We start from the raw sequence: 12501 nt of genomic DNA on the forward strand, positions 1-12501 counted from the left end.
TTTGAGGTATTTTTTACTTCACTAGAGTATTTCCAATTTCCAGTACTTTTACTTCTACTCCACAACATCTCAGGGGCAAATATTGTACTTTTACTCCACTACAATTACTTGACAGCTTTAGTTACTAGTTACTTTGCATTAACCACATACATTAACCACTTCAGCCCTATATATAATATTTTGGCCATTTGAACATAGCCGATCTACAAGCTTGCGACGAATTGTGAGCCTGTAGATCTGCTATTTTCAAAATATTTTTTAACATTTTGTACTTGTAAATGGGGCATTATGCACAATGAGTACTTTTACTTTTGGTATTTTAAGTATATTTTTATGCCAATACTTTTGTACTTATACTCAAGTATATTTTGATAACCAGTCTTTTTACTTGTAACAGAGTATGTCTACACTGCAGTATTGACACTTTTACTTATAAATATGAGTACCTTTTCCACCATTTGGTCACAAGGAAGTAACCAACAGTTTGTACCGACTGTTGTTTCCTGCTCACAAACCCTGAAACCTACAGTGGTTCTGCAGACAGATTTCTTCATCATTAAAGGTTGAAAAATGTTAAGAGAATCTCTTACCTTTCACTGCTTGGCATACGCTTTAGACTTGAAAAACTAATTCATACAAATCCTCACACATTACTGACTCCTATACAACTAACCAGCGTGAACACAAGTGAGAGTATTAATGTTAGATTCTTATCCGTGGTTAATCATTAACTTCCAGGTAGTCAGTCATAAAGTGACTGAGGGTTTAAGTCCACTGCTCCACTCTGAGTCATCTTAGAGCAGTAAAAGGTGATTACATTACATTACATTACAGTCATTTAGCAGACGCTTTTATCCAAAGCGACTTACAATAAGTGCATTCAACATAAGGAAGGAAGGAAACTACCAATCTCCAGAAGTCTTAAGTGCATTCTTTTCTAAAACAAGCAACTAAGAGTATACCTAGCGCTAAGGTAAAAGTGCAATATATCAGCTACCTACTTTCTTAAACAGATGAGACAAATAGGAAAATCAAATGAGCAAGAGCTAAAACAAATAAGTATCGAATAAACAAGATCCAATAAAACAAGAGCTTGTACAACTAGTTAACAACAAGTAGGCAAGGCAAAGAGGAAGGATAGGCTTTCTTGAAGAGGTGGGTTTTCACCCCGCGCGAAAGATGGGCAGTGACTCTGCTGTCCTGACATCAGTGGGGAGTTCATTCCACCACTGTGGGGCCAGAACAGAAAAAAGCTGTGACCGTGTAGATCGGCCAGAAGGACCACTTCATCATCACTGCGAAACTGTGCACACATACTCCCTGGATGCCAATTCAGAACCTCTGGCCCGAATTTTTCAGATTGGCAAAACATTTTTTTTTGATACTACTCCTACAGATTTTATCCAAACGTCACACAAATCGGTACACAGTATCTCTATAGTCATGTGATCAACACAGATCTGTCCGATTTCCCATATTCCATCCTGATTGCCTAACATTGGCTTCCAAAGTTTGCAGGACAGATCCGTTTTGAACAAAATGCCTCAAATCATGAACGCAGCGTGCAATTTCCGTGAAATTTTGCACGCACATTCCTACTAGGCCGAGGAAGAAATGCCACCATTTTCACATTGTCCTGTTATAGCGCCACCAGCAGGTCTAATTTAGCAAAACACATTTTTGGAACAAAGTGCCTCAAATCATGAATGCAGTGTCCGATTGCCGTGAAAGGCCTAAGAAGAAATGGCACCCTTTTCACATTGGCCTATTATAGCGCCACCAGGAGGCCACAATAACGTACCTGACCTGGCGGAGACCTGTGCTCCGAGGAGCACTTTTTCTAGTTTACAATAGGCCCACAATGGAAATAAGCTCTCTGGCTTTCTAGTGTTATCCTTATGAACTTTTGTACCTACTGTATGTTTCTGCGTCAATATGTTTCTTTATCAGCTCCTGATTTCATAGATTAATACATTCAAGCTTATTTTGTCTGCATCCCATAGTAGTAGCTGCATTATAAAGAGAACAAATAATAAAACGGTTGATGAATCTTCACCAAAAAGCATTCTAGAATTATACCAACAATTAGATTAGATTTTATTTTACATATATGTACATTTATTACATGATACATTCAAGTGTATTCTATTCATAATCATTTAAAATACCAATAAGAAACATTAAAATATTAAACTCTTTGATTTACATTGTCCACAAATTAGCACATTAGATTCAAAGGTAACCGTTAAAGGGGCATGCTGTAGTTTTTGACCCAAAGTTGAAAACAAACTACATCATCAGTCTAGGGCAGGGGTTCTCAACCTTTTCAGGCTGTGACCCCCAAAATGATCATATTTGAACTGGGACCCCCCCCACACACAAACACACACACACCCTGATAAGCACTTGGAATGTATGAGTTGAGGCATTACATTTTGTTTGACTCGGTTCAATATGTATATACAAGCACACATTCTTTTTCCCTCTTTCTCATATTATTTGACAATTAGGCCAAGGTTTGACCATTTTCTATTGTATAGTTTGTTGATTACTTTTGATACAGTAATGGTCTTTTTTCTTAGTAATTTCTTTGAGGTATTAAAAAGGTCTTAAAAGTCCTTACATTGTCATTTCACTGTCATCTGGGGACCCCCCCCCCCCCCCCTCAAAATCATGCAGGGTCCCTGCATGATCCCTGCATGGTCCCGACCCACAGGTTGAGAACCACTGTCCTAAGGAGTCATGCTCCTATAATGTGACAAGGCTAAGGTGTCATTAGGCTGGAGTGACACGCTGTCCGGGTTGAAAAGGGACTGAAGTCTGCACTTTGCTTTCTCCTGTAGCACCGAACGCTTCATACCTAGAGAAACATATAAAATAACATTAAACTAACTTTTACATCCTCCAATGCAGGACTTTGGGTTTATTTGTTTTGTTTTTATTTTAGGCTACTTTTCATTACAGAGGTTTTGGGGAAAATATATCATTTTAATTAAATCAATATTTTTTTATAATCAATTAGATTAACCGTTGCACCCGTGAACTGCAGTGTGTGTGTGTGTGTGTGTGTGTGTGTGTGTGTGTGTGTGTGTGTGTGTGTGTGCGCGCGCGCGCGCGCGCATTACTATACTTGTGAGGACCAAACCAAACTAACAACAGAAATTGTTGTTTTATGGTTGAAAAACAATTAGCGAAGAAATGTGTGTGTGTGTGTGTGTGTGTGTGATTCCTGTTTGTACACACAGTGGTATTGTTATTGTAGAATGTGTACATTCTCAGAGTTATGGGGGTTCTTGAAATACATCATAAATAGAGTTATAGAACCACAGTGTGTAGAACAGTGTATTGTACTCACAGGCTGCTGTATGAGCTCCAGTCAGCCTTGCTGAGAGAGGCTCTGGTGGTCAGCAGAGCTGAGGTCAGATGAGACTGACTGAGAAGCAGGCCTGATCCACTGGACACTGGAGTCACCTGCTCACTGGATCCACCTGCTTTCTGTCCCTAAAAACATAAACAAACGTGGGGATTGGGGAAGCAGCATTTAGTTTTTATGAACCACATATACTGGAACAAACTCTCAGAGAACTGCAGGTTCTGCTGCCACTCTTATTTCTTTTAAAACACAACTAAAGACCTTTCTGTTTGCCTTTACCTTTCTTTCCGCTGCCTTTGATTGAGTTGTTTTAGCTTCTCAATAAATAAAAACTACACTGGATCAATTGAAAACAATATTTCTTTTTTGCATAATCCTGAACAATAATGGTTTTAGACATACAAGATTTCTACCGGACAGCACCGATGATGTACTGTAAGAAATGATAAACTGTGAAGGTGTCGTTATTATTGGAAAATAAGTCCTGACGGTACAATTGACATGACACGACTGAAGAGGTAGATCCTTCCAATAAGTTGCTTATTACACGGCTACCTGCACACAAAATCAATAGTTTGACATGAACTATTGATTCATAAATATACATAAACAAGACTGAGACAGAAGAACAACCCATCTGTTGTTGAGAAGAGATGTCTGCTCTCCGTAAATAACACAACAGCATGGAACAGAGCAGAACAACTTGTGAACCATTGTGAGGCTTGCTCTCCTAGAAGTAATCAGATATTTTACACAAGTGAAAGTAGCAATACCGCAATATTTGAAACACTCTGAACTGGTTCAAAATGAGGCGGGAAAAAAAGAACGGAACCGGTTTAACCCCGGTGGAAAAGTCCTCACTCCTGTATTGACAAACATTGACTCACACTGCCTCCTCTGGGCTTTTTTCATGAGTATCCTCATGGCATCATTATATGCAACTTGCAACCTTTACAGTAGAAGTATAAAGTACAAAAACAACTGAAAATACTCAAGTACAGCTCAGTACTTGAGTAAATATACGTAGTTAATTTCCACCACAGCTCTCCGGCGGTGTTGTGCACGGTGTAACTCACATTGTCTCTCCTGTGGCTGCTCTTGATGGTTCTGATCTCCTGTAGGAGGCGCTCCATCTGCTCCTGGTTCAGCTCCTCAAAGCCCCTCTGGATGGAAGGCATGTAGGCCGGGGGGAGTCGTACCGACAACCCTGTGAGGTCCTGGCTCATGGAGTTTGGACCAGAGACACACTGAGAGTTCTGGGGTTTTACAACAAAAGAAGTCTTACAGTGCCATCTAGTGGCTTTCTGGTATTCTTGTGGTGCCTCTATGTATTTTAAAGGAGATGACATTGATGATCAGTAATACTTGCAGTGGTGTAAGAAATACTCTGGCAGATCTACAAGCTCACAGCGTGTCATGACGCGTTGTGAGCCTGTAGAGATATTGTGTAATCTATTTTTATTTTTGATTTTGAAAGTATAAAATAATTAAATATGTCAGTAATTTCTTTGTATTTTTAAGTTATTTGTCATATCTGCCCTGTGCAATTCTTGATTTACGAAGCAACATAAATCAAATGTTTACTCATACTATGTTCCAATGTTCAAAGTCAAAAACACAATCAAATCGTTAATCTCAATAGTTTGTGTGACAATTCATCGTCAACTTAAATTCACAAATGTCCTCTCACCTGTCCAGACGGTGAGGCGTTGTTGTTCCCCAGCTCTGACTCGTAGGAGCTTCCGAAGTAGAGCCTCCACAGGTTGCTGCGGTGGAGCTCGGGTTCCAGATGGCGCTGGTTCCCCGGGAGAAGAACCGCCGCCGCGGCCTGGTCCGGCCCCGCCCCCGGCTCCGCCTCCCCGGCAGAGTCGTCCGAGCCGCTGCTGTGGTTGAGGAAGATCATGGAGCCCAGGCTCATGTCGCTGTCTGACCCCGAGGTCAACTCCTGGACGCCACACAGGAGAATAAAGAGAAGATTTTTACATCTTAGAGGAGGAGCTGACATGTTTAGTCCAGAGCAGAGGTATAGGCCTGTCACAATTATACCATTATCACCTAATCGCAATTATTGGAGATAATTGCAATTCATTTGCATAATCATCGTTAATCGTTTCCATGTTGAGAAAGGTTCATACATTTTGAAAGATCTGCTATTTACACTATTTTGTTACAAATCTTTAGTATAAAATATCAAACATGCCGTGTTTTCGCCACAATACAATATTTATTTTGACTATTGATATCGTTCATTGTCATTTATTTCTGCATTTAAGTTTTTTGTCATATCTGCCCCATGAAACTTGTGTTTAAAAGCTGCACAATTAAATTGCTAATTGCAACTGTTTGAATGACAATTAATTGTCAAGTAAAATGTATAATGGTGACAGGCCTAACCAGAGGTACTCAAATTTTTTTTTTATCCCAGCCATGATGATAAAATGATCATGAAAGCGACATCAGAAAGAGTTGGACAAGGGATAGAAGACATAATGGTACAGTTTGTTTTCACAATAGACTTGCTAGTGGAGGAGGGAACAAAATAAAAAAATTAAGATATCTGGTGGTTCTCAAACTTTTTAATTTCAAGGACCACCATAACTCTGTGAGGGAATCGTTAAGGAACCGGAATGGTTAAAATCCGAAATGATCCCTAACCCCAGTAGTACTGACATGTGTGGTGCTGGCCGCCAGGCTGCCGTGTGCCGCCTCCAGCTGTCCGTTGTACAGCAGGGCTCTCAGGTCGGCTCCGGTGAAACGCTCCGTGGCGGCGGCCAGGTGCCCCAGGTCCACGTCATCGGCCAGGGGCAGGCCCGCGCTCAGAGCCCTGAGGATCTCCACACGATCCTCCTGAACCCGCCGCCAGAGGAAGAGAAACACAGAGAGAGAGAGAAGGTTTTAAGGTGGTTATAGATCCAGTGTTGATTTCGTTGACTAAAACTATGACGAAAAATGTTCGTCGACTACCTTTTTTGACTGACGAAAACTAGATAAAAACTAAATAAAAACTAAGCTACAATGACTAAAACTAAGACTAAATATATTGACAATTTCATTAACAAATAAAAAGTAGACTAAAATGTTAGTGAGGGACTAATAGTGGAGAAGAGATTCAGTACAGTGGCGGAGCGTCCGGGGAGGCCAGGGAGGCGGCCGTCAGAGGAGGGCCCGGGCCGTCAGATAATAAATCGGTAAAATCAGGCAAAAATCAGAATTAAACAACATAACCCTAACCTAACCCTACCCTAACCCTAAAACCGAAATAAAGTGACAAAAAGCCCCCCAAAAAGTGACAGAATCCGCGGAAAACCAGCAAAATTCCACCCACGCACGCGCGCGCAGGGGGGGGCCTGATCACTGCGCTGTGCCTCCCGGCCCGGCTTTCAGTTGTTCCGCCACTGATTCAGTAGAACTAAAAGACAAGTAAATTTATGTTTGGTTGCGCTCGGGTGTCGCGCTCTGAAAATAGCAGATCTACAAGCTGACAACGCGTCGCGCTGCGACATGTTGTGAGCTTGTAGTTTGGCTATTTTCAGCATGCAAACAAGTGTAAAATCAGCCATTACAACACCATCAAGGCACCGCCAACATACATTTTAGCCGACTAAATCAACTATAGATTTAGTCTACTAAAATCTGATGATATTTAGTCTACTAAAACTAGACAAAAACTAAAACATTTCAGATGTCAGTATATTAAATGGTTGAAATATGGTGGCGAATACAGTGATCATTTTGAGTGAATGTATGATGTTAAACAAACCAGGTCTGGGGGAGGGCAGTAGAGGGACTTGTCCAGTCTACCAGGTCTCAGCAGGGCCGGGTCTATCAGGTCTGGTCGACTGCTGGCTGCGAGCACATACACACCTGATAGCAAACAAACACAAAAATATTATCACACAAATTAGGTACTTACCACACTGGATAGATACTGTATGTAGATAATTATTTTGTTTGTTTTGTCTTCTTCCCTTTCTCTTATGGAATTTTTGTTGTTGTTATTTCTCTTATGGAAATAACAACAAAAAAAGAAAAGAAAAAAAATTGAGTTTGCACAAAAAAAAACATTATATGTATTATATGTATAACTGGGGGTTTCTGGTGGCTCAGACAGTTAGTAGACCAAATGATCGGGTCACAGACCCAGTTTCATGGGTCACAAGTAAATGTCCATTTTTTGTCCCTGTTTGCCAAGGCGGTTCTGAAGCATCAGAACAGAGGTAGAATCACATCTCGGTACGATCGGACCCTTATGGGTCTATTCTTTATACTTTCAGAGTTAAATGAACACTCAGGATGTTGCTAGCAGACCATGGTAAACAGTATGTGTTGCTACAGTGTGAAGTGAAGTGAAGTGTTACAGTACCTTGCAGACCCTCCACCCCGTCCAGCTGTGTGAGGAGCTGGTTGACCACGCGGTCCGTCACCCCCGTGTTGTCATGACCCCTCCTGGGGGCCAGCGAGTCAAACTCATCAAAGAACAGGATGCAGGGCCTGGCTGCCTGGGCCCTGAGGGGGGGGGGGGGGGGGACAGCACCGTCACCACTACGTCACTGCTACCAGTTTACAGTTACAGGCACCAAATTAAAGCCTAGATTTAGAATAGAATGTAAAACATGTTAACTGAGCGGATTAGAGAACCGACCTTTGAAAGACGTCCCGGACTGCCTGTATACTGGCTCCGATGTACTTGCTGAGAAGCTCAGGTCCCTGGAGGGGTAGAAAAAGAATCTGCTATTTTCTATACTACTAGCTTTTAGATCTGCTATTTTCTACTACTACTACTACTTTCTACTACCAAGTAGTCTGTAAGATTTTACACAAAAGTTGTAAAAACTTCTGTATAAAAGGCATTAAAACTATTATTTTGCATTGTACAGAGGTCTGCAGGTCTCCCTCCTCATTTTTTTTTTTGCATTGGATTTTTGCCTCCTTGGGAACCCTAGGACGTTTTTGTGTGGCAAAAGAAATTAGTTAAAATGAATAAACCCTCATGTCTCACAGGTTTATTTAACAACATTAAACCAACTCATCGACTTGGGCAGCAGTGGCCCAAGGTTAGAGGAGAGCTAAAATCTGGGTGGGGAAGTGAATGGCCACCACTCACCCCTCCCCCAACACCGCTGAAGTGCCCTTGAGCAAGGCACTGAGCCCCCAACTCAACAGTATAAGACTGTGGTTGTACTGGTCAGCTCCCTGGTTTTACTGTACCTTGATAGAGATGAAGTTCATGCCACTGTCTTTGGCCACGGCCCCTGCCAGCAGGGTCTTTCCCGTGCCAGGGGCTCCGTACAGGAGCAGCCCTGAGCAATGACGGATAGGCAGCTTGGAAAACAGGATGGGATACTGCAACGTACAGGAGACACATGCCATTTAAAGTGCACATAACCAAACATACAAAAATGATATCTTAAAGGCACTATGTAACTTTCCACTGAACCCGGTTTCCTGCGCAAGTGCTGAAATATTTACCATTGAGCTAATTGAGCCTGCTTGCTCAAAATTTGTGTCAGATTCTGTGTCTAGGTGAGGCACCTTTGACACAATCTAAATGTCTCAATAGAAGAGCAGGGAGATCAAATACAACCACCCCAATTGTATGTTATTTTGTATTAACATACTCTACCATACAGATTGGACAATATTACATTTTATATATTAAAAGAATGTTTGATAGTGCCGCTTTAATGTCATTTTGCCTTACAGCTACTGTAGATATATTTATTTTAGCCTTGTCAGGTGTTACATAATAGATAGAATAGATAGACAGACGGATACTTTCCTTTCTTACAAGAATCTATTGTAACTTCTGCGACTGCAAACTGTTCGCAGATGACTCGGCCCTGCTAGTCTCGGACAGGGACAGGCTGCAGGTTGAGAAAACTCTCAGCTCCGAACTCAACAAGATCTGCATCTGGCTCTCTGACAACAAACTTTCGTTACACCTGGGTAAAACTGAATCCATCCTCTTTGGGTCCAGTCCTAACCTTAGCAAGGCAGAGAGTTTCACGATCAAAGTGGGTGATGATGTCATCAAAAGAAAGGATGAAATTACCTACCTGGGCTCCATCTTGGAGGCAAACCTCTCTGGTAACAAAAACGCCGAAAAAGTGATCAAAAATGTCAACCAAACAACACGCTATTTGTGGAGGATTGATCGTCTAGTCAGTAAGAATACTCTGAAGATTCTTGCATGGGCCCTCATTCAAGGTCATTATGATTATGCATGCACTTCATGGTATCACAACACCTCCAAGGCCTTAAAAACAAGGCTCCAAACATCCCAAAACAAACTTGTAAGGCTACTTCTTGGCCTCAATCACAAAACCCATCTAACCCCTGCTCATTTTGCTAGGATTGGATGGCTTAGGGTTGAGGACAGAGTACAGCAACTTGCTATGGGCCTGGTCTTCAAGATACACCACAACATTGGGATCCCCCTGTATTTGTCAAAATACTTCCAAAATGTTAATGCAGTCCATGATCATAACACCAGAGGCAGCTCCACAAATCATGTTCAACCCAGATTTGGCTCAACTAAGGGAATGAACTCGTTCTCATGCTATTCATCAAACATGTGGAATGCCCTACCAAAAGGAGTAAAGGAGTGTAAAACCCTACTCACTTTCAAAACTGCCCTAAAGATACACCTTCAAGAGGCTGAAATTTGAAAATGGCCCCTGTCTAAGTCTTAACCTACCCCCCCTACCCCCCCTCCTTCATTTTCCTCTTTTGTATATATATATATATATATTTTTCTCTCTTCATACCAGTAACCTGAAAGCTGATTGTATGACATTCTGTATAGTAGTGTGTATATCTGTCTGCCTCTTATATTTCATCATGATTTGTGTGCATGGGGTTCTCATCTTAAACAAGCTTAGTGCTTAATGAGAGTTCCAGTTTAGTAGACCCTGTATTGTGAATTTGTACTTCCATGTACTGTTATGTACTGTCATGTACTATTCTCATGTCTTTCTAAATAAACTACATCAACCAATCAATCAAACTCCTAGGAAGCCGAGAAATTAGCTTTCGAAAGTTTCACACAAAAAGAAGAAAAGAAAAAAATCCGGGCCTAAAAATACCAAGAGTTCCCAAAATCTGCTCTCGGGACAGTTTTTGTACAGAAATATAAAACCTGGCCAAGAGGGCAGCGTGTTCTCATAAGTGTTTACTGAAATCAAACGTACGAGTAAAGAAAAGAGATTTTTTGCGAGTCATTTTCCCCTTTACATTGTACATTAAGGACACTGTTGATATCTTAGTATTTAACATTTTCACATTATCCAACCCATTTAGACCTGGAACACTTATACGTTGTTATACCTTTCAAGCTGGGAACATCTCTGTGTCATTTTATTTGTTGCTACAGTATACCGTATTATATAGCAACATTTTTATTTTATTTTCTTTTTTTGTAAGTTTGAATAAAAAATTGATTTTCAGAAAATGTGTCAGAATTTAGAGGCCGTTTTTAGAATCGGCTTCAGGTCTATTCTCAAACCCTTTCATTTCTTTCAAAGACTCACAGCGTGATATTAAATAATTATGGCATGGACCCCCATTTATTATATGATTTTGAGTCTGGCCCCAATCTATACTGTAAAACCCTCAGTATCAATCAGTGATGTGTTCTACCGTGGTACGCTGTATACGTAGTATGGCCTGCAGATTTTTTTCGTCGCCACCTATACATTCAAAAACAGTTCTAAATGGCGTATCTGATACGTTGATACGCATCTGATACGCTGCACCCAGGAGTGGCTGGGCTGGGGGGACAGCAATACAAACAGCAAGAATGTGGTCTGACCGTCTGACTAGTCTAACTCTGAGGTGAAGGCTTATCATGTGTGTGGCTAACTGGCTATTGTTCTTGAGGTGATAATTAATGGCTACTGGCGAAGGAATTCACACATTTCAACGACCTGCCATTCACTTCATTGAACGTAGGTCACTGAATTGAGTACTTCATTAGTATTCAAATTGCGCATCATAGCACAGCAAAATGTACAAAGCATATTGTAAGTGTAGCCTACTCAGTGTGTTACTGTGAAACTGGGCCTGAGTGGGCCTGGCCGAGTTTGTGCGGGGCAGAAACGCGCATGGAGCGCGCGCATTTTTTTTTACATTAATTAATTATACGCGCATGCGTGCGGTGCGTGTGGGAGGAACTAGGGGGGGAATTGTTATAGTATACCCTCCAAAAAAATCTAGAACACACCACTGGTATCAATGTAACTCTGAGAGCTTACGTCAGCTCTCAGAGTTACAGACACGTATAAAGGGTCCATTTGGTGCTATCAATCATTTAGCTGGGGACCCCCCTGGAACACCTTCAAGGACCCCCTGGTGGTTCCCCCACACACTCTATATCCCACATGGTTTGACCGTTGTGCAGCTGACCTTGGCAGGGAGCAGGATGGCGTCCATCAGCTGCCGTCGCACGTCTTTCAGCCCCCCCACCCTGTCCAGCCCCGCCCCGCTGGGGGGGGTGTGGAGGTCCATGGCCAACAGCGAGGGGGGCGTGAAGCCCTCCAGAGCCTTCTGGAAGTCCTCCTGAGACAGACACACACCTGAGGACGGACAGACACTGTATCAGTGACACTGTAACAGTGATACCGTATGATACATACAGTAGATGATATGGCCCTTTAACCACTTAAACAAATCTCTTCTCCAAATAGCCGTGAAGCCATGAAACGTCTGTCTTCTTGAACAGACCATATAGAAACGTTACCATGTTTTAATTACATCTCCTTACCAAAAGCTCAATCCTGGTATAAGCTATAAATAAAATTTAATAAATTTAATAATTATTCAAGCCATATTTAACACCTTGGGTGCCAAAACCGTAAATCTACGGTTTTGCAAAAAGTGACGATGACTGCCAAAACCGTAAATCTACGTGAAATCAATCTTTTTGTTTTTTTCGTTTTTCACAAGGCGGGGGGCTAGCGCAGCTCTGGAATCACCCACTGTGACTCTGAGAAGGAAGGGACAGATGGAGCACCGTGCCAAAAAAGCTGGCTCCCGTCCGCTTCCATTATATCTGCTTGCAAAAAAACTCGCGTGAGAGATGTTATTGTTCCAGGTGTTAGGCAGGACCATCCACCATCGTGCACGCATAT

The 12501-nt window shown here is 41.7% G+C and overlaps 2 protein-coding genes across 2 annotated transcripts in view; both read right to left on the reverse strand.

Moving 5' to 3' along the window:
• The window catches only part of LOC308096048 (peroxisomal ATPase PEX1-like), a 643221-nt gene that overhangs the window by 430590 nt on the left and 200130 nt on the right, over positions 1 to 12501 (reverse strand). The gene's annotated exons all lie outside the window — the stretch shown is intronic.
• LOC308094819 (peroxisomal ATPase PEX1-like) overlaps positions 2733 to 12501 on the reverse strand; it is a gene marked incomplete at its 5' end in the record, with an annotated part of 32349 nt that continues 22580 nt past the window's right edge. Inside the window, 10 exons of the mRNA XM_080441646.1 lie at positions 2733 to 2860; positions 3356 to 3501; positions 4450 to 4629; positions 5064 to 5318; positions 6044 to 6220; positions 7134 to 7237; positions 7737 to 7879; positions 8016 to 8080; positions 8582 to 8716; positions 11777 to 11946. Coding sequence (XP_080297772.1) covers positions 2776 to 2860; positions 3356 to 3501; positions 4450 to 4629; positions 5064 to 5318; positions 6044 to 6220; positions 7134 to 7237; positions 7737 to 7879; positions 8016 to 8080; positions 8582 to 8716; positions 11777 to 11946 — 1460 coding nt within the window. The 3' untranslated portion in view covers positions 2733 to 2775. The remainder of the gene's footprint in view (positions 2861 to 3355; positions 3502 to 4449; positions 4630 to 5063; positions 5319 to 6043; positions 6221 to 7133; positions 7238 to 7736; positions 7880 to 8015; positions 8081 to 8581; positions 8717 to 11776; positions 11947 to 12501) is intronic.

Source organism: Gymnoscopelus braueri (genome assembly GCF_963280865.1).
Source record: "Gymnoscopelus braueri genome assembly, chromosome: 11".
Taxonomy (NCBI): Eukaryota; Metazoa; Chordata; class Actinopteri; order Myctophiformes; family Myctophidae; genus Gymnoscopelus; species Gymnoscopelus braueri.